Below are 23,637 nucleotides of genomic sequence, written 5' to 3' on the forward strand. Positions count from 1 at the left end.
AAAAAGACGAAAAACTACTATGGAGCAGAATTGTTCTGGAATATCACTTCACTATAGTATATATAACATATTTTTCATAGTTTCTGCATTGATAACATTTCTTAATAACGCAAATTGCTTTCAATGTAATGTTTCTCCGCATCATTGGAGAGAGGAAAAAGCATTCAGTTTCTTAATTGTGAAGGGTCAGATTTTCACCTTAAGAAATTTTCTATGCACAGTTTTTGGTTCGTACATAGCTAAAAATTCACAATACTGCTTCATATATTTCCAAACTCCGCCGTTCATATTTACTTTGGTGATGAGAATGCAAGAAATTCACGAGAAATACAAAATTTAAAACTTCTGTGACTTTGTTAATAATAGTTGAATTGTCTTCAACCTTTCCAGGATTATGTCTTATATTACGGCTCTTCTAGGATTAACTTGAATACGATTATTAGCGTTGTTGGTGCAGATATCGCAATGGGATGTATTTTGAGGCCTAGTTTCAAATTTTTTGGTTGGATAGGTTCTCTGAACGAGATCTAACAAAATTTTCGGAGCACACATTTTGAGTCCTCACTCTCCTATGCTTCACCCAGTATCAAAAATAATATCATTGTTTCATACAAAATCTTAAAAATTGATAATTTAGATAAAGCTGTCTCACTTTGAGCCTGTAGATTTTGAACCCCAAATACCCTACGTCCCAATCAACATTGATACTAAGACATTTTACAGAGGGTACTCATCAAGGTCCTTCATTTGATATGCAACACCATCATAAGGGGATTTTCCTATGTGCCTCTGGATATGTCCTCTTAGATTTTTTTTGACAATTAAAAACCGTAATTTTCCCAATCTTTTCATGTTATTATCGGGGTATTGAATTGTGATCCAAAATTTTTTGTGGTGGGTGGCTGGTGGGAGGCATATCTCTATTTCCAGTAATTTGGAACTCAAAATTTGACGGTTTTCTTGTTCTGTATAACTTTCTATCGTCTGTATCACGATTATAATTTTACCTCTATATATGGTTGCCATTTACCCCTTGGTGGGGTATAGGGCGTCAACCACACATACGCGTTATCTTTTAATCGAAAGATGCTTCAGCTTCGCCCACGACTTGCCGAAATGCCCGACACTCTACTCTACTACACCTTGGGAGAGTGGATTCCATTGCCTGCCGTAGCCGATAATGCAATTGTAGCCCCTCCTAATGTGTGACCTACCCATTGCGGCCTCTGCCGTCCGTTCATATTGCGTACGAGTGTCAGGTCTGTGCGCCGACCAAGTTAAGTCCTTCGTTTGCAATAGTATCATGCCAGCGTTATGATGATATGACGTAGACAGTTGTTCTCGAACGGAGTCTGCGAGTGACAGTGGAGGTCACATCGCCAGAAATCACGCTTCCTAGATATACAAATTAATCGAGGCCTTCAATGCTCTACCCATTAATGCAGATATGGACAGTATGAGACGCGTCAGACTAAGAAACTTGGTTTCGTTGGCGTTTATCTTCAGTCCAATTCTACTTGCTCTCGAGTTGTTTGAGGAAAGAAGTCATCCCAGCGTCTTCCGGATAAACCAGTATGAAGAACGTCACCGATAACAAGAAGTATTAGTAACAAGATTCAACCCTGGCGGACTCTGCTTTGGACCTCAAAATCCTCTCCAATTTTACCTCGGTGCTACATGTGATATTTTGCGTCATCATAATAGCTATTAGTTTCCCCGGAGTGCTCCCTGCTCCCGCTGTCGAAAGAATTAAGGATATCGACGAAGAGCAGGTTAATTCTAGAATGGTCAATGCAGGAGAATCGAGAGCAGAAGCCAATTTATTCTCTGTCCATTAAGCTTTTGAGATGTTCTTTGGTTCGTTCCAGGATTATTTTAGCTATTATCTTTGTAACGGCAACGGCAATCCATCCACTCTTTGGGAGAGGTCTTGCATTGCCAAGGTTTCCGTACTAGGGGAAGTAGTAGATTTGCAGTTACTACGGGGAGATCGTCAAGCCCAGTGGCTTTACTCCGTTTGAGTGCATTGATGGCCGAACAGTCCGTATCCGCTTGTTGTGACTAGCCATTTCATCCAAAATGGGATAAACCTAAACGGATGTGATACGGCTAAGAACCGAGGTGAAGTGTTCTTTCCATCTCTTTAGTTGCTTGCCATCGTGGATGACAAGTCGACCGTTTATGTCCTTCACAACACATCAGATAATATAATGAAGACACTTAAGATATGTAATAGAGAACACACAAGGAAGATGAACACAATCAAGTACAACAAATGTATTGGCATAACAAGAAAAATGAACGGATTCTAATTAACAAACAACGCATTTCGAACTTCCATTTCAACTTTAATGTTATGCCATCAATTACAGCTGTAAAACAAACAATCGTATTGGAAGAGGTTTGAATCACGCCAAGGCAAATTTCGTTACCACAATATATTAGGCTGGGGAAAAAGTAATGTCGTATTTTGTCAATATATGGCGACACTTGTGTTGTTCTTATCTTGTGTTGTACTTATCGCATCGGGTCATACTATACGGCGATTTGAAGACGACAATGGGCTACAGGTGTCTCTTTGACAGTTTTATGATCGTACGTTTCAGTCTCAAGTTATAGCGCGTCAAAGATAGAGTCCACCAAGCAAGAAATTCGTCATATTTTATATTTTTACTACCTGAGGTAAAAATGCAACGAAGGCAGCCAAAAAAATTTGTGAAGTTTATGGGTTCGATACTGTAACGATTCGCACAGCACAGTATTGGTTCGATCCATTTCGATCTGGTTTAGTGGATGTCGGAAATACACCCCGTACTGGTAGGCCAATGGTCGTAGAAACCGATAAAATTTTCGAAATTATCCAAGTAGACCGGCACGTGAGCATTCGCTCGATTGGCCAGGAACTGGGTAAGGACCATAAAACCGTTTGGAACCATTTGCAGAAGATTGGATTCCAAAACAAGCTGGATGTTCGGGTGCCACACGAGTTGACGGAAAAAAATTTCTTGGACCGAATCAACGCCTGCGATGCACTGCTGAAATGGAACGAATTCCACCCATTTTTGAAGCGGATGGTGACTGGTGATGAAAAGTGGACCACGTACGAAAATCTCAAGCAAAAAAGATCGTGGTCGAAGTATAGTCCGAACCTGGCACCAAATGATTACCATCTCTTCCGGTTCATACAAAACGCTCTTGGTGCTACTAAGTTGGCCTCAAAAGAGGCTTACGAAAAGTGGTTGCCTGAGGAGGGGTGGTTAAATAAGGGGGGATAATGAAGTTGCCTTCTAAATGGCAACAAGTTTGCGAACAAAACCGCACATATTTGACTTAAATCGGATAATTGTAAATATGTTATAAATAAAGCGTTAGAATTCGATCACAAATACGACATTACTTTTCCCCCAACCCAATATATGGTTGCCATTTACCTCTTGGTGGAGTATAGCACATCAACCACACTTACGTGTTATCGTTCGTGGCTACCTGAAATGCGTTTCAGCTCCTCCCACAACTTCCCGAGATGTCCGCACTCCTCCATCATTCTGCGACAAGTTCCCCACGAAATGTTGGATCCTCCGAGTGACAGTGGGCCTTTTTATCTGCTACTGCCATTGTTAAATGGCACACTAGCACAGAACAGTCCCAACTAGATCTTAGTGTTGAAATAACTGCATTTCCAGATCTCAATCAAGGCAACGAAAGCGAATCGTAGTCAATGCGTCGGGCAACATCCACTTCGGTGCCACCGTCGGCAGAAACTACACTTCCTAGATATACAAATTGATCAACGCCTTTGATGCTCTGCCTAATAGTGCAGATAGAGAGTGTGCGATCTTACGCATATCTACACTTCCTAAACATACGAATTGATCAACGCCTTCGATGCTCTGCCCATTAATGCAGATAGGGAGACGCATATCTAGGAGGCAGCTCCTGAATCTACTACTGATCACAAAGTGGATAATCTGATTTCTCGTGCGGTATCGGTCAGTTGGAAACCAACTGACTTTATGGCAGGCTTCGAACTTGAACAATGTGCCACCAGTAATGAGGTCACTCTGACAAGTGCGGAAGACTGAGTGTATTTTTAGGCCCCAATTAATACGGCCCGCGCAATATTTCTGTAGATGTGTCGTTTTCGGAGCCGGAGTTCAAGCAAATGATACAGATGTTCAACCAGGTTAAAGTTTATCGATTGGTGAGGCATATAGGGTTGGCATTGACACTATACAATAATCATTATCGCGACGAAAAGGAAGTATCCTTAGGGTCGTTCTCCTGCTGGAAAACAAACTGTGGTTTTATTATAAATTTAAGACAACATATTAAAGTATACTTCCTTTTCATAATCTAGTCAATAAATACAAATTTACTCATCGAAAGTTAACTGATTCCCGCCACCAAGCTGCAGCTTAAAACCTGTATACCCGAAGCGCAAGCTTCCGGTGTGTCGATTTGTTTCTGTTTTAATGTTCGCTTGCCGCAAGGAATTCAAATTTCTCTATTCTGGTTCTGGTCCCACCCTTGTGGAACCAGCCTGTTAGCCCCGTCACTATCAGTGATGTTTGAGTGTCCTAGCACACCCACATTAAGAGTGCCTCGTTCAGTCGGACAAGTTTCATTAACAACCGGTGGCAACTCCACAGCAATTGGCTTTTGATATGGTTTTGCTAACTAGTGATTATAACGCTGCCTAAATGTCAGAATAAATTCAAATAATACGACTCCGCCAGTTTTGTCGTAAACATTCTTTTGCCACTAATAAAATGGAGCATATCTCTGCAACTTTTCCGAGGTGTGAAACTAGTTTTATAATCGAGTTTTCCGAGAATTCCCCTGGTGTCTGAGACTATAATCCCAGAAGGCCCATGGCTACTTGTCGGCCTTCCTGCTGTTATCGATCACAAGGCGATACATGTATAAAACAAAATGGACTTTATTATTGGTATGTATATCCAGTGGATCTGTTGTGAAAATCTTGAAGTTTTACCTGTGACAGTCCTTACAGTATCAGAGCTATCTTTAGGATTGCTGATATTATTTCCAAATATGATTCTTCCATGCTTAATCTGTTTACCATGGAGTCCGAAATAGAGTGATTGGAAGTTGATCCATGTTAGTTATCTAATTTGAGGATTTGGAGTTCGATTGTTACCAGATATTCTAATGGTCTGGATCTTCTCACGTTGATATTAGAATTCCTCTAACAAATATGGTAAGTGTTAACGGTGGATTAGTGTTAATTGAATAGCTCTCAGTCTTCTTGCTGATTAAAAATGCATTTGCTTGTATTCACCATTACTCCATATTTTTTCAATTTGTAATTTCGATTTTGAAGCAATTGGTAGTCCTGGCATGGTATCTATATCATGCTTTGTTCGGAGGCACGCCATTCCCCCAGGCGAGCTATTTCCGAAGACTCCAGCAGGATGTCATACCATCCAGTATTTGTTCTGATGACCAGTATTTCGCATTTTGCCACCTGTCCTTAATAGGTAAGCTAGGTTATTTTGGAGACAACACCGTCCTGAAGACACGATTGATAGTGTGCTAAGGAATCTGCACCGAGTATGTAACATATTTAGGAACTTCCGCTGTTATGAAAGTCCAAGAGAAATTCCGTTGAAGGCTAAGTGTGTGGTTAAGGTTACAATGTGTCAAGGTTGTAACTTATATTTTTTATGGCTTACACGGCGTGTGTAAAATTATTGAAAGCAATCGTCTTTAGCGTAGCGGTGTTGGCTCAACTAGATTACGTTCGCCACTTTTCTCGGGGTTAACTTGGTCCTGGTGAAAGGTTCCGAACACACCGTCTAGCATTTAGCTGTTTCGGCCTGCTTTTTGGTAGGTTCTCATAGACTTGCATGTTCAGTCTAGTCCTAGCTACTAAGTTCAAGTCAGCACGAATTAATTTACCTGATATAATTCTCATGCATTGTTGAAGCCACAACAGGAGCCTCGGACGGATAACACAACGACGAACCCGGCACCGACAAAGGAATAACGATTTGCGTACAGAGATGAAGCTGCCAAGCACCTAGCCGATACCCTGTTCCAATATAGGGCCGATATAACAGCGTTACAGGAGATGCGTTGGAGAAGGACCGGCTTCCTGGAGATGAGTCGCTACACCATACATTATAGCGGCCATCCAGTAAACCATGTGCTCGAAGTAGGTTTCTTAGTCTGACAAAAAAATAAAACCTGCTGTTATTGGCTTTCAAAACATAAGCGATCGGCTATGAATTCTGCGCTTGCGATTCAATTTTAGAAATATAAGCCTCATTAACGTTTACGCTCCTGCAGAGTCGGAGAGGGATATCTTCTACGAGGCAGTTGAGCGGACCCTCCAAGCCTGTCCCAAGTATGATATATTAGGTTGTTGCAAATGAAATGTCGGATTTTTCAATGAAGTGAAGTTAGTTATGATTTTAATGTTTAAAACTGCCGCAAGGTGACTCTGGTGGTATGGGATAATTGAGTATAAATAGTCGTTCGTTCGATCAAGGAGTCATTTCAGTTTCAATCGTCATTGAAGTTCCAAGTAAAACTCAAAGAAAAAAGCATGGAAGGGAGTCAAAAACGTCTACTTTTTCTATATGAAGTTAAACTTGGTCACAACGCAGCAGAGGCAACCAGAAACATTTGCAGAGCATTTGGAGCTGACGCAGCAAACGAACGAACGACACAGCGGTGGTTCGAAAAATTCCGATCAGGCGACATGACCCTCCAAAGTGAACCTCGTGGACACCCAGGACCATCGATCGACAACGACGAGTTGCGTTTGATAGTGGAATTTGATCCCCGATCATCGATTCGTGACATTGCAGAGAAAATAGGCGTACACTATTCGACAGTATCTCGGCACTTACAACAGCTTGGAAAGGTGAAGAAGCTTGATAAGTGGGTTCCGCATGAACTCAACGAGCAAAACATGGCGCTGCGAATGGAAATATCCAGTTCTCTACTCAACCGCAACAGGAACAATCCCTTTTTGCGCAGAATAGTGACATGCGATGAAAAGTGGATATTGTACGACAACCGTCGCAGATCAGCGCAATGGCTAGATGCCGATCAGCCTCCACAACACATGCCAAAACCGAGCCTTCACCCGAAGAAGGTAATGGTAACTGTTTGGTGGTCTGCATCTGGAATTATTCATTATTCGTTTTTGGAGCGTGGTGAAACAATTAATGCAGAGAAATATTGTGCCCAACTTGATGAAATGCACGAGAAATTACGTGTTCAGCGGCCTAGATTGGTCAACAGAGATGGAGTGATACTGCTCCATGATAACGCCCGACCTCATGTTTCCAGAATGACGGTCCAAAAATTAAATGAATTACGATATGAGACTCTTCCTCATCCACCATATTCACCCGACCTCTCGCCAACCGACTACCACTTTTTTAAGCATTTGGATCACTTTTTGGCGGGGAAACAATTCAGCAATGAAGTAGCTGTCAAAAGTGCCTTTGAAGAATTTCTTAGCTCTAGAAACCCAGACTTTTACGAAACTGGAATAAATGCCCTTGTATCTCGTTGGGAGAAGTGCATTGAAGTTGCTGGTTCTTATTTTGACTAATAAAATTAATTTTCATAAAAGTTATAGTTTTTTGAAATTTTACTCAAATATCCGACATTTCATTTGCAACAACCTAATAAAAATCATACGGCGAGTTGGAGGTCCCGTCAACTGAAGACGACGGACAGATACTGCCCCCACCAAGTATAGAAGAAACAGTCTGTGCAATTCATCGGCCTAAAAATCATAAGTCGCTAGGAGCCGATGGAATTAAAGCCGAATTGGTTACATATTGAGGTGACCAATTACACCAAGTGGTTCATCAACTTGTGCTCAAGGTATGGGACAGCGAATCAATGCCTGACGACTGACAAAGAGACATTATGTTTCATACATAAAAAGGGAGATATCACACAGTGCAGCAATTCTAAAGGTATCGCGTTGCTGAGTACCATCTATAAGATATTCTCCGCTATCTTGCTAGGCCGGATAACCCCATACGCCCAGAACATCATTGGCCCATATCAAAGAAGCTTCACTCTAGGCAAATCAACAACAGATCAGGTTTTCTCTCTGCGACAAGTGATGGAAAAACTGCGGGAATATGGGCATCAGTTGCACCATCTTTTCATCGACTTTAAAGTGGCCTATGATATGAATTGATAAGACTGACTAGGTTGACCCTGACCAATGTGCGATCCCAGATAAAAGCAGCAGGATCACTCTCGAGACCATTCAACATCAACAACGGTCTACAACAAGGGAATGCCCTATCATGCGTCCTCTTTAACCTGGCCCTGGAGCAAGTGATCCGCAATGCTGAGGTAAATTCGACGGGTACAATCCTCTTTAAGTCCGCCCAAGTACTGGCCTATGCTGACGATATCGACATCATGGGAAGAACGACCCCAGACGTACAAACTGCCTTCATCCAGGCGGCGCGAGATCTTGGGCTGCACATCAATGAAGACAAGACAAAATATATGGTGGCAACGTCAGCACCGAAAACCCCACTGGTTAAACGGGAAGAATAAAAATAGGAGACTACAACTTTGAGACCGTTGATAATTTCTCCTATTTAGGGTCGAAAATCACAACCGATAATAGTTACGATGAAATACGCACGGTTGTTGGCAGCCAACAGAGCTTATTTCAGTAACAAAACTGTTCCGCTCGAACTGTTTCACCAAAGGGTCAAAGCTCTTACTGTACAAGACCAGGCAATGATCTTGCCAGTCCTCATGTATTCCTCGGACACTTAGGTTCTTAACAAGAAAAATTGCGAACTCTTGGCCGCGTTCGAGAGTAAATGAGAATGGACGATTCCGTAGCCTGCATAACGACGAAATCTATGAGTGATACCATGACCGTTAGGTTGTGGATAAAATCCGGCAGAATAGGTTACGATGGACGGGTCAATTAATCCGTATGGATGAGGATGATCCCACCCGGAAAGTCTATAAGGGCAATATCTATGGTAGAAAAAGGAGGGGAGGGAGACTGTCTGAGATGGAGCGATGGCGTAAGTCAGGACGCCGTACAGCTTTTAGGGATATCGTAATGGTGGACCTCGGCGCAAAACCGGGATGCCTGGAGTTCCTTATTAAGGCAGGCCTAGACCGGATACCGGTTGTTGCGACGTTGATGATAATGACTGTTGAAAATTTATTATTCTTCAAAATGAAATTTTAAATTCACTTGAATTGAAATCTGAAATTTTGTGTAAAACGAAACCTTATTAAAATCGGTTTGTTGTCTGTCTGTCCGTCACACGCATTTTTCTCGGAGACTAGCAGCGATTGACACTAGGTGAAGAGTTGGGAGGGGGGCTATTCTTAAAAACTGCCCAACCGAAGAACCTGAAAAAATCAAGAGACTGCCAATCTATAGTGCCTAGGCTCCGAAATACCCTCCATACCGATATCTATTCAAATAAAGTTAAAAATAAAAAAAAAGTTTGGTGGAAATCGCACTGTTACTAACAAAGTTACACGTCAAATTTGTCGATTCTTTGTAAATTCAAGACAATGTCTTTATATAAGAAACACAAAATCTTTCATACCTGAAACGTCCAGCTTCCGATTTCCCAACTTGTTTTGGGTGTCCGGAGGTGTACCGGTTATGCGGGGTTCGCTTTTCAACGAAAGGCTTTCCCAACGCTACTACCTAGAACGCAGGCATATTGCCAGCTTTACAAGGTCAAAACTACTTACTCGGGGACATCAGTCCTCGTATCGTAACTGTTAAAGATCGTTGACGAGTCGTGAGGGGAGTAGCGCTGATAGGTGGATTTGCTCCAAATGTCGGCAGTGCTTGTTTTCCGGTAACAGCGATGGCTTTCTTTGCTTCCCGGTTGGCGTGCTTGTAAATCACATAAGGAGGCCAAAAACCGGGAAAACAAATACAGTAAAGTCAAAAGAATGTTGATATATAAGTAAATAACAATGCGAGATCAGAATGTGCTATTAAAGGGAAACGTAATATAATATATAAGAAAGAGGCAGAACATTTCGTAGCAGAACCGACCAAATTTCTTTTTCCCGGTTCGTTCTGATGAATAAAAGCTTTTGTTCCGTATATCGTTTTAAATAACTCGAAAACTTCTTTTTGCTTAGAGTTGATTATTTCTGTGAGAGTGAGATTTCTATCGTTATTTCGAATATAAAATTTTCCACTCCCGAGGGGTGCCGCTTCCTCCCGGGGGAAGTGCATATCGCGATAAATAACTTTGGTTTCTTATGTCACCCTCTGCTCCCACCTCACATTGCATGTCATCAGTCTGGACTAAAAGAATTCGCAGGTTTAAAGGTTATGGTGTTTCACTCCGCAAACAAGCTTGGGGGGGTTTCAAACCGGAGGGACGATTCAGCGAGCCGGCATGACTTTCTTAATATTATTCGCTATTAGTTTATTGCATCCTTTTGCACGAGCTAGTGAGTTCGCAGTGAGATGGGAATTAAGGATTATATCTTCTTCTTCTTTTTCTGCAGCCTTTGTCCCGTTCACAAGCGGGGTCGGCTCGTCGTGATCGGCTTCGCCATTTGGCTCTATCGAATGCTTGATCTGGGTGCAATCTCGAGGCTTTCAAATCCCCATCCAGCGTATCAAGCCACCGTTGCTTAGGTCTGCCTTTTGGTCGTTTACCATCGACTTCGATGTTCAGACCAATCTTTGCAAGTGAATTCTCGTTTGCACGAATTGCGTGACCATACCATCGAAGACGCCTCTCTCGCAACTTCTCCACGATCGGTGCAACCCCATAACGATCGCGGATATCCTCATTTCGGATGTGATCTAAACGTGTGACGCCACTAGTCCAACGTAGCATCTTCGTCTCCATTACCGCGAGACGCCGTTCATTGTCTTTTATGGTCGGCCAACACTCAGAACCATAGAGAGCGACTGGACGGACAACATTGCGGTAAATTTTAGATTTGAGACGTTCGTTGATACGTCGATCACAAAGGACACCAGTTGTGGAACGCCACTTCATCCAGGTTGCGTTAATGCGTGAAGCAATTTCATAACGCAGCTCTCCATTGGCTGATAGCGTTGACCCGAGGTATTTAAATCGCTCAGATCTGGGCAGATCACTGCCGCTGACAGTGATTGTGCCTGTTTCATGGGGATCGGTCGTCAAAAATTCAGTTTTGTTTAAATTCAATCTGAGACCGTGTTGCATGAGGCGATCATTCCATTTTTGAACAAGTTGCTCGAGATCATTTTTGCTATCAGATGCTAGGAAAACATCATCTGCATAAAGCAGTGTGTAGGGCGCTGGACGTTGGATATCCCGTGTGACGGTGTCCATAACAAGGACAAAGAGGAGTGGTGAGAGGGCACTTCCTTGATGAACTCCAACAGAGACACGAAGCGGTTTTGATACACTCGCCATACTTCGAACTTTACTTTTCGGATCGTGGTAGAGCAATTGAACCCAGCGCACGAGTTCTTCTGCCACGAAGTGTTGTCGTAAAGCATACCAGATGAGTTCGTGTGGTACACGGTCAAACGCTTTCTCTAGATCCAGAAAGGCAATGTAAAGAGGGCGATGCTTCTCACGGTGTTTCTCCATGAGTAGCCGCGCAGCGTGTATTGCGTCAGTAGTTCCGCAGTTCTTGACAAATCCGGCTTGATTCACGGTTATTTTAACGATTTCGCGACTACGGTTGCCAAGAATGCGTTCAAAAATCTTCATGGTATGGGAAAGTAACCGGATCGGACGGTAATTTGAACATTCTGCTGGACTACCTTTCTTTTTCCATATTGGAACAGTGGTACTTTCTTGCCAGTCAGATGGTGTTCTTCCTTCCTGAATAACCCGGTTAAAGAATTCACTCAGCCACGGTGTTGGGTCCCAGCTCTTTGCTTTCCAGAGCTCAGATGCGATGTCGTCAGGTCCTGTTGCTTTCCCCGATTTCATTTGTTTTATTGCCTCCTCGACTTCAGTTGCGCTGACTGGTGGAACTGCTCCAAATGTCGGCAATGATTGTGGAAGTGGAGGATGAGCAAATTCTTCAGTTGAAATCTGCTCGAAGTGTTCTCGCCATCTATCCGTCGCGGCTCGACGATCAGTAAGCAAAGTACCGTTCTTGTCATTAACACAACAGAAGTGTTCGATATCCTGTGTGCGTTCATCACGGCTTTTAGCAAGTCGGTACAGATCTCTCTCGCCATCCTGAGTGTCCAATTTATCGTAAAGATTTTTGAAATGGTTCGCTCGGGTGACAGCGACCGCTCTCTCTGCTTCCCGGTTGGCATTCTTATAAATTTGCCAATTAGCAGGAGTTTTATCGTCGAGAAATTTGTGGTAGAGGCGTTTCTTCTCACGGACCTTCATTTCAACATCATCATTCCAAAGCCAAGTATCTCGGTTGATGTACCGCTTACCCGGCTTGGTGACCCCGAGGGTTGCAGAGGCCGCTTTGTGGATCGTGTCTTTCATTTGGTTCCATTATTCTTCCACATTCGTAATGGTTGGCAATCGTATGAGTGGGACCGTTTCTTCGTTCTTCTCACCAAATCGCCACCATTTAATGCGCGGCAGGCCAGTGCGTTCCTCACGCCGTTTTATCGGTGGCTTAATTCGCAGGACGGCAATCAACGGCCGATGTTGAGGTGCGATGGTCTCATAGGGAACGACTTTGCAATCAGTGACAGTGGTAAAATGTTGACGTCTTATGAGAATATAGTCGATTTGCGTTTTATTGTTCCCACTATAAAATGTGGGAAGATGAGACAATCGTCATGGGTGTCCGCAAAATCGATTATACGCTCGCCACCTTCGTTGCGCGCTCCGAACCCCTTTCCCCCATGGCACCTGTTACCGTCCGCCTTTTCACCCACATGACCATTAAGGTCGCCGGCAATGATTATGTAATCGTCAGCAGGCACGTGCCAAGTCTTTTCATCGAGAAGTTGCCAGAAGGCATCTTTCAGGTCGGCCTGTCTGTGGTGCATACGCGGTGAAGAAGTGAATAGTGCGATCAGCTGATATAATGGTGAGCTTCATCAGCCGATCATCAAATCGTTCGACTTCTTTAATGGCATCACGGAAACCTGAGATGGCAATGCCAACACCATATTGAGTGTGTGGGTTACCAAAATAGAGAAGTTTGTAGCCATTTTTACCGCGTTCGCGTTCAATGTCGCAGCTTTTGGAACCAGACCATCGGGTTTCTTGCAGAGCGCAGATGTCAATATACCTTTTCTGAAGGGCTCTTGCGAGTTCCTCGGTCTTTCCAGTTAGGGTACCAACATTTAACGTGCAGACACGTATTTGTTTTGTTCGTTGTGTGCGGACTAACTTGCTTACGTCCTGACGGCGTCCATGCGTCAAGAACCCTTGCCCATTTCTCGACAGGACCGGGGCCCGTCCTGCCGCGTCGACTGAGGTGGACGCCCTAGCATTTCTCCGAGGCCTGTGACTTAATCCGATCAACATGTTTGTAACGACATTCTATGCATTTTCTTGGTCGATTATATATATTATTATATTATAACAAGTCGGGAAACCGGAAGCTGGACGCTTAAGGTACGAAAGGTTTTGTGTATTTCTTAATACGTAGCACGTAATATATCCATATATTATGTGAGAGTATCCGCTTTCGGGTGATAGTGACATTCATAGTCTTCAATTTTCAAAGAAGCAACAAATTTGACGTATTATAACTTTGTTAGTAATAGTGCAATTTCCACCAAACTTGGTAAGATCATGCTCTATATTATTGCCTATATCGCTGCAAAATTTCATGGATGAACTTAAGGGGGGTTTCTAACCAATTACAAAAAATTATAGTAATATACTATTATTAACTTTATTTAAACAGATATCGGCATGGAAGGTATTTTGGAGCCCAGGCACCATATAGTGGCAGCCTCCTGATTTTTTTCAGATTTTTCGGTTTGGTAGTTTCTGAGAATGGCCCCCTTAAAGAAGTGATCACTTTCAACCCCCGGCGCTCCCCACCCTTCCAACGAATGTCAAAACTAAGATCAGCTTTGAAAAGTACTAATCGAGACCTTTAATTTGATACCCCACATGACTATATTTGATGAAAAAAAATTTTACACCCCCCTTTTGCATGTCAATTTTCTATTGACGAATTTGACAAGATCAAATCCCTGATCTGGATGCAATCTCGAGGCTTTTAAATCCCCAGCCAGCGTATCAAGTCACCGTTGTTTCCGCCCGCCTTTTGGTCGTTTACCATCGACTTCGATGTTCAGACCACGGTATATCTAACAGGCAGTACCCACACTCAATGGACCGGAGTTGCGAATGCGTTAGGGAAGCTTATCCGTACACATCATAGGCCCTCGACATCTGGCATTACCTACATGTGGTTTAGTGCCTATCATGTGTATGGATAAGTTTCCCCAATAAATTCGCAAGTTCGGTCCATTGAGTATGGGTACTACTATCAGAAGTACTGTGGCTCAGACTAATATTGGTAACTGAATTCTCGTTAGCGCGAATTACGTGACCATACCATCCAAGCCGCCTCTCGCAATTTTTTCACGATCGCTGCAACTTCATATCATGCCACTCATCCAACGCAACATCTTCGTCTCCATCACCAGGTTGGGTTAATGCGTGAAGCAATTTCATAGTGCAGTTATCCATTGGCTGATAGCGTTTACCTGAGGTATATAAGTCGCTCAGTTCAGGGCAGGTCACTACCGCTGACAGTGATTGTGCCTGTTTCATGGGGATCGATCGTCAAAAATTCAGTTTTATTCAGATTCAATCTGAGACTGTGTCGCATGAGGCGATCATTCCATTTTTGGACAAGTTGTTCAAGATCATTTTTGGTATTAGATGGTAGGAAAACATCATTTGCATAAAGCAGCGTATAGGACGCTGGACTTTGGATGTCCAGTGTGAAGGGGTCCATAACAAGAATAAAGAGGAGTGGTGAGAGGGCGCTACCTTGATCAGCACCAACAGAGACACGAAGCGGTTTTGATAAACCCGCCATACTTCAAACTTTAGCTTTGGGATCGTGATAGAGGGATTGAATCCAGCGCACGAGTTCTTCTGGCACTAAGTCTTGTCGTAGAGTGTACCAGATGAGTTCGTGTGGCTTTCTCTAGATCCAGAAATGCAATGTAAAGAGGCGATGCTTCTCACGGTGGTTCTCCATGAGTAACCGCGCAGCGTGTATTGCGTCAGTAGTTGCGCAGTTTTTGACAAATCCGGCTTGATTCACGGTTATTTCAATGATTTTGCGAATACGGTTGTCAAGAATGCGTTCAAAAATCTTCATGGTGGAGGAAAGTAACTGGATCGGACGGTAATTTGAACATTCTTCTAGACTACCTTTCTTTTTCCATATTGGAACAGTGGTATTGTCTTGCCAGTCAGATGATGTTCTACTTTCCTGAATAACCCGATTAAAGAATTTACTGAGCTAGAGTGTTGGGTGTAGGCTCTTCGCTTTCCAGAGGCCAGATGCGATGCCGTCAGGTCCTGTGGCTTTCCCCGATTTAATTTGTTTTATTACTTGCTCGACTTCAGTTGCGCTGACAAGTGGACCTTCTTTTCAACATCGTTATTTCAAAGCCAAATATCTCGGTTGGTGTACCATTTACCTGACTTGGTGACCCCGAGGGTTGCAGAGGCCGCTTTGTGGGTCGCGCCTTTTATTTGGTTCCACGATTTTTCCACATTCGTAATGGTTGGTAATCGCGTAAATTAAATCATTTCTTCGCCAGTGCTGTTTTATCGGTGGCTTAATTCGCAGAACGGCAATAAATGGCCGATGTTTAGGTGCGATGATCTCATAGGGAACAGTTTTCCAATCAATGACAATGGTAAAATGTCGGCGTCTTATGAGAATATAGTCGATTCGCGTTTTATTGTTCCCACTACAAAATGTAGGAAGATACAAGGTCATGGGAGTCCGCAAAATCGATTATACGCTCGCCACCCTCATTGTGCGGTGTAAACCCCTTTTCCCCATGGCACCTGTTACCGTCTCCCTTCTCACCAATATGACCATTAAGTTTGCCGGCAATGATGATATAGTCGTCAGCGGGCACGTTGCAGGTCTTTTCATTGAGAAGTTGCCAGAAGCCATCTTTCTCGGCATCCGGTCGACCTGTCGCTGGTGCGTGAATAGTGCGATCAGCTGATATAATGGTGAGCTTCATCAGCCTATCATCAAATCGTTCGACTTCTTTGATGGTATCACGGAAACTCTCTGAAATATCAATGCCAACACTACATTGAGTGTGTGGTCTACCAAAATAGAGAAGTTTATAGCCATTTTTACCGCGTTCGCTTTCAATGTCGTAGCGTTTGGCACCAGACCATAGGGTTTCTTGTAGAGCGCAGATATCAATGCTCCTTTTCCAAAGGGCTCGTGCGAGTTCCTCGGTCTTTCCAGTTAGGGTACCAACATTTAACGTGCAAACTCGTATTTGTTTCGTCGCGGTACCTGTCACCAAAAGAATACTTTTATCTTTTTCCGTGATCTCAGCATTTCTTTTTTTTTGTTTTATTGAGGATAGTACAAAGTAAGTTGCCTCAAACCTTCCTCCTTTACCTGGGCTTGGGACCAGCATACTATTTTAATAGCATGGCGGAGTTATCTCCATTTGTAGTATTCAGAAATCAAAAATTGGCTCTATCGTCCGGAACGCGATTATGATTTCACCTTACTAAATATTAGAATGTCAGAGCGTAAAAAACAATTTTCAAAAATGCAGTCAATTTTTCATTGAAAATCCAAAATAAACATAAATTATTAACGAAAATACATGTTTGTGGTTCGGACGAGAACCACACAGATGTGTGGAATATTGTGCGAAAATTTCAGCCCGATCGGATCAACAGAATTCTAGTTGGGCTTCATGCCAGTTGAAAAAAGTCGGGAAACGGGAAGCTTGACGCTTTGTTTTGTGTTTCCCTATGTGAAGAGCATAACGCAGTTCTCCATTGGCTGATAGCATTGACTGGAGATATTTAAATCACGCAGTTCTGTCAGCGGCAGTGACCTGCCCAGAACTGAGCAATTTAAATATTTAGGTTCAATACTATCAGCCAATGGAGAACTGCATAATGAAATTGCTTCACGCATTAACACAATTTGGATGAAGTGGTGTTCCATTTTCTTTGTGATCAACGTATCAGCGAACGTCTCAAATCTCAAATTTATCGCAATGCCGTCCGTCCTGTCTCTCATTGGTCCAAAAGTTCGGCCGAAACAACTGAAAAACCTCGAGATTAAATCCAGATCAGGCATTTGATAAAATAAAATGTTGAAACCGATCACGACGAGCCGATCCTGCTTGTGAACGGCTGAAGAAAAAGATGTGAGGAGCGACGAATGGCAGCTCCGTGTCACATAGTTAAAAATTCCATTGCCCTCTACACGCTACAAATTTGGTGTGTAACTTTGTTAGTAATAGTGTAATTTCCACCAAACTTGATAGGATCATGCTCTATATTATAGCCCAAATTAATTCAATATTTCCTGGTGCTAGGATGAACTTAAGGGGTGGTTTGCAGCCAATTACTAAACATTAAAGTAATATGCTATTTCTAATTTTATTTGAATAGGTATCGGTATGGAGGGTATTTCGGAGCCTAGGCACTATAGAGTGGCAGCCTCTTGATTTTTTTCAGATTTTTCGTTTGGGTAGTTTCCCAGAACGGGTCCGTTAAAGAGGTGACCACTTTCCACCTCCGCATTCCCCAGCTTCCAAAAAATATGAAAACTAAGACCGGCTTCGGAAAATACTAACCGCGACCTTTTATTTGATACCCCACATGACTATATTTGGTGGAAAAAAAAATGTCACCCCCCTTTTGCATGTATAGGGACCCTCCTCCAACCCTCCATAAATTCGATCTAAAAGGATATAACTCACTGTATGCGTGAGCGTTCACAATTACAATTTTTAAACAAAATCGACAAGCTCAGCTGGGCTGACGATAGGCTGAATGGAATACAGTTATCATTAATTGCTAATTGAAACATGACTTTCGAATTTTTCGGATGTTGAAATGCATGTAACAAAAATCGAATTTTGTCGTCTTGTTTATATTAAAATTGGCGTGTAAATTTCAATTCCTGTATGATTTAATAGGTTTCGCTTTGAACACTTTTTAACCAATCTATATAGTAGGGCGGGATTTCAAATAGGATTTTGTCCTAATTTTGACACCGCATCCAGGGAGGTAAACTAAATGCTCTATGCTCAAAAAATACCTGAAATTTTTAATTTAAATGAACCGCGCATGGCAAAATCGACAGATTAAGTTGGTACAACTTTAATTTACATACATGTCGATATTTTAGTGCATCTGCTTGGCGTTGGTTCCCATCAGTAAAGTTTTTACTTCTCGCATTTTAATTTAAGAATTTTGTTGAGCAAAGAGTTCGTTTGAGATTTTGTGTTGGTAATGCAAACGAGCCGAGTGCAACACTCACAACTATTGCAAAATATCAATGGGGGCTCTGCTTTGTCGAAAACTCGGACATACGAGTGGTATAAAGACTAATGTGGTAGTACATTTGCAAAAGATTTGCTTCGGCGCCTCACCCTAAACACCGACGAAAACGTCGAAGAAGTGAAAGAAATAATGTTCGAAAATTGTTAGTAGAGATAGGTAGTGAACTTAACATTGCATATTGTGGTGGGAATTTCGCGTTCCAGCGTCATAAAAGACCTGAATTTCGTGCACAAACCTGGCTTCTGAAGCGAATAATAACCCGACCTTCATAAAATGCAGACGTGGGTGGGTCCGAGTGGCGCTTCAAAGTCGGGCCGAAATCGAAAAAAGAGAATGCAACAGGGGAGCTAAATGCCATCCTCTCGGTGGCGCATCGACGAGTTGATCAAACGCTAGCACACGTGTTGCTTCAGATGGATGTTATATTGATGGAGATAAAATGAAATAAGTGGTTTTTGTTTTATTTATAAATTCCCGATCCTTTTTGATCCGGGTATACGTAATTTAATTCAAAGGAAGTAAATCATGTGAAAGAGAAGAAAATGTTCTTTGGCATATAAAGCAGTAAGAAAAATAATTTTTTCTTTTCGATTTTCAGGAGTCGCTGCGAACGGCGCATAAATCATTGTACGGACAATTTTGAAAAAGAGTTTGGTAACCTATCTCTCAAATTCCTCTAAAGTACATCTTTCTACCAATTAATTATTAAGCAAAACACATCAAAATGTCAACAGTAGATAAGGAAGAATTAGTTCAAAAAGCAAAACTTGCCGAACAGTCGGAGAGGTAAGAATGATGAGGGAAACGTAGCTCTGTTCATTCATTTGAATTATCCTAAATGATTTTTATCAGGTATGATGACATGGCACAAGCTATGAAATCTGTCACAGAAACTGGTGTAGAATTGTCAAATGAAGAAAGGAATTTACTTTCAGTCGCATACAAAAATGTTGTTGGTGCCCGCAGGTAAAATACATGATCATATTGGAATTAAATTTATGTACATTCTGATGTTTTGTAGATCATCTTGGCGTGTAATTTCATCTATCGAACAAAAGACCGAAGCATCCGCCAGAAAGCAGCAACTCGCCAGAGAGTATAGAGAACGCGTGGAAAAAGAACTTAGGGAAATTTGTTACGAAGTTCTGGTAGGTACAATCGGTCGTCAATGAGTATAAATGTTTAGACAGTCAAACAACATATCACTAAATATCGACTGTTTTGGAATTTGAAATTTAATTTTCCATTTACCATATTACTGATATAATACCTAATCTCAAAACTTTTTTATGTATATGAACAAAAGATGAAAATGAGCGTTCAATCCTATGCCCCGTTTTTGAAGGAAAAGAAACGCCTAGGTTTAAATAAATTCTCATTCTCTCTCAGCAACATTGGCAGCAAATACACTAGGTGTGATATATGCAGAAGGGGGTGTAAGTTTTTAATATTGAATATACTCCTGTAGGGTATAAAATCTCGATTAATCCTATTCGAATCAGGTCTAAGTTTTAAAGACAGGTCACTTAAATTAAGTGGCCATGCTCAGAAACTACTTATAAAACCCGAAATACTCTGCATACCGATATCTGGTCAAAGAAAGTTAATAATACTATTAATACATTTTTAAAATTTATTGCGAACCTTCTTAAATTCAGCATGTTTCGAAATCTTGGTGGAAATTCTACTATTACAGCAGGTACAAATTGAATATGACTATGTGGGGTATCAAATGAAAGGGCTCAATCAGTACTTTTCAAAACTGGTTCCATGTGTGATTTCGAGTGAAGCATAGGGGAGTGAGGGCTCAAAATATGACACCCAAAAAGTGTAACAGGTCTCTTTCTCAGAACCTATCCAACCGGCATCATTTTATGTTTAGTTTAAGGGGGGCAATTTTTCTCTCAGAATGTGGTTATGTGGGGTATCAAATGAAAGGGCTCAATTAGTACTTTTCAAAACTGGTCCTATATTTGTTCTCAGATGAAACATAGGGGAGAGAGGGCTCAAAATATGACCCCTAAAAAGTGTAACAGGTCTCGTTCACGGAACCTATCCAACCGAAAAATCACAGTGGTGTATCTAAACGAAATCTCAGCCTTAAAATACATCCCGTTGCGATATCTGCACAAATAATGTTGATAATAGTATATTAGCATATTTAACAAATTTAGCCGGAATGGGAGGTCGCAGGAAACATTTTTTTCTTCATTTATACATCAATATCAATTAGTCGAGGCTGACATGTGTGTATTTATATCTATATGTAAATGAAGCTTTCGGGTAGTGCCTAATTCATATTGTACATTAAGCAAGCGGTATTCAATATACGTACTTTATATGGGCATATGTATATTTAATGCACGAAATAAATCGAAAATGGGTGTACGATCAATGTATATAAATGCATGTCTTATACATCATTCGGTAATGGGCCATGTTTGGTTTGTTTAGCGTAAGCATAATATCTACCTCTGTAATATGTAGGTATTCCTTGTAGTTTGAAAAGAATACGGACGATTATTTTGGGTTTTTAGGCATATACGAATGTAAAAATGTGCGTAGTAACCAAACAAGACCAAGAAAAGATGAACACAAAACCTTTATATCCGAAGAGCCCAGAGTATTCTGACTTTTTTAGCTTTGTTAGTTATTTGAATATCAATATTAATTACTGCAAACAGAGATGTGCAGGCAGTGTTCAATAAGATGGACGTTTATGTATGTATGCTTCGTGAATATGCGTTAGATTGATTTTGCGAACAATATTTATGTCTTCCGTTTTTGTACGCATATTTTGTTTGGCAATATATAACGGAATATTTTGCCTTAGGGATATACGAATGGAAAAACGTGCATAGAAAATTGCGCACATAAGATGACCACAAAACTTTTATACTCGAAGGCGCGCTTCAACTATTCTGGCCTTACCTAAATTAAGCGTTGAGTTCATCATGGAAACTGGTGACCGAGCGTCAATGGCGGCAGAGGCGGCGGCATCAAGAACTCCACGCCGCACTGCAGGCAATGGTTTCAGTACTCGCCGAAGCACTTTTCTCCACCGTCCAGCTAAGGTTTCCGCTGAGGTTCGGGACGAGTTCCAAAAGGTCTGTGTAGAATTCTCGGATATGGGTCCTTTGCATAGACCAGGTATTTCCAGGCTCTATATATTTCCAGCAACTCGGGGAATTCTACCTCTAATCAATGATGCATCTCGACGGTGTGCTGATATGTCGCTGCTGGAACTACAATCACTTGTTTATTGTGGTGCAATTACGGCTATCAGATTGCACGGTCAGAAGGTTCACTTTCATGTTATTGGTTTGAGTGACGAAAGAGATCCAGGGAAAATTCTTCCGGAACGTCGACGGTACTCACTAAAACAGAACATTGCTAGACTGATTCAGATCAGCACTGGCAGTGCTAGCAGACGGGTGAGAAATAAAGTGCAGAGGGTTTACAGAAACTATGCCATCCCCAGCGAGTTGAAATTCGGGACACACTAAAGCAGAAACTTTCTGTCATATGCAGTTGGATACGACAATATGGCGAAAGTCATTCCAGTCGTGTCCAGAATGCAACATACGCGAGAAACCAGCGGAGCTTTTTCAGATCTCTCAACGAATCCTAACAGCGGCCAGACACTATCGTTTTCGGTGACAGCAGTGAAAGAGACTCGCCTGCCCTTTGCTGTAAAAACAAGCGCGCAGTGAATCGACTTGGCGGTGATGTTGTGTCTGGACGTCAATCACACCCCTACCTTCGATGTCACGAGGCAGGTTCATCCGCTCCACGGCAAAGTTTGGATGATGCATTTGGAGTTTGGATATAGTTGTCCGTATCCGCCACTGGACGTTTTCCAGATTGGTTTTCGTTCACGTTTCGAATGCATACGCCAGTGAAGGGATGACGGATACATTCAATTACCCTTTTAAGATTTTGTGCAAACACAAAATCTCATTTGAATCGAGTCCCCGATTCATTCAGAAGCGGCTAGACCGATTATCACGAAAATTGGTGAGAGCATGTAATCTGCTCCCTGTTACATGCACCAGGTGGCACCATTTTATGTTAAGTTTAAGGGGGATCTCCATACATGTGAATGGTTGTGCTTCATAAAATGTAGACCACATGGCTATCCAAAGGAAAAATTTGAAAAAAAAATCAGAACTGTGCATCTCTACGAAATTTAGGCCTCAATATACAACCGGTTCCGATATCTGCACAAATAAAGTTGATAATAGTGTATTTCCACATTTTAGAAATTTATCCGGCAACCCCCTTTCTGTCTACCCCAGAAGTGTAAAATTTGGTGTACACACTTTGGTCAAGTTTGAAGGAAATCCAACTATTATTAACAAAGTTATAGAGGGTGAAACTTTGACATTTTTGATGAATTTCGTGCATTCTATAACGTGTATGGTGTCTTCATCAAATATAAATTCGTCAATACCACAACGCAGTGAGTTCATAGAATGGGGTCGCAAAGAATTATTTTTAGTTTTTTAGTTATATTTATATGAGTATCAAGTATTTAATATACGTACTATATATGTATGCTTTTGCGCACAGTATTCGGAAATAAACAGTTTGTTTAGGGTGAGGATAATATCTATGGCTATGATATGTACGTATGTCTTGTAGTTTGGAAAAATTTGAAGGAATATGTTGGATTTGTAGCTATATACTGATAGAAAAATGTGCGTTGAAGTTTCTTATATAAGATGAACACAAAATCTTTATACCCGAAGCGCCAGCTTCCGGTATTCCAAATTGTTTTATTCTTCCCCGATGCGATTTCAGCTTTATTATACGTGCCACGAATTCGGATAGCATCATTCAGATCATCAATTCGAGCATGGGTACCTTGCAGAATTTCTAGGTAGAAGTCTGTCTCGGTCATAGCTTCGATGTGGAGGTCATCAATGCTATTTACGGCATGCAGCTTGTGATGACCTTTGCGGATGGCTTGGATTCGACACTTGTTTAATTTCAATTCCGTCCGGATATCATGACTGAACATGATGAATAGTATTCGCAACAGACTTCTAAGGTAATCGTCAGTACCAGCAAACAGCTTTATGTTATCTAAGTACATCAAGTGTGTCCGCTCGCACTTGGCACGTAAGCCCTGTTTTATTGCGAA

The 23,637-nt window shown here is 41.8% G+C and overlaps 1 protein-coding gene across 5 annotated transcripts in view; it reads left to right on the plus strand.

The window, feature by feature from the left end:
* The window catches only part of LOC119660127 (14-3-3 protein zeta), a 101,271-nt gene that overhangs the window by 66,163 nt on the left and 11,471 nt on the right, over positions 1-23,637 (plus strand). For all 5 annotated transcript variants that reach the window (XM_038068523.1, XM_038068526.1, XM_038068522.1 and 2 more), the window contains exons 2-4: positions 19,090-19,277; positions 19,344-19,457; positions 19,513-19,639. In XM_038068523.1, coding sequence (XP_037924451.1) covers positions 19,216-19,277; positions 19,344-19,457; positions 19,513-19,639 — 303 coding nt within the window. In that variant the 5' untranslated portion in view covers positions 19,090-19,215. The remainder of the gene's footprint in view (positions 1-19,089; positions 19,278-19,343; positions 19,458-19,512; positions 19,640-23,637) is intronic.

This window comes from Hermetia illucens, chromosome 6 (assembly GCF_905115235.1).
Source record: "Hermetia illucens chromosome 6, iHerIll2.2.curated.20191125, whole genome shotgun sequence".
Classification (NCBI taxonomy): Eukaryota; Metazoa; Arthropoda; class Insecta; order Diptera; family Stratiomyidae; genus Hermetia; species Hermetia illucens.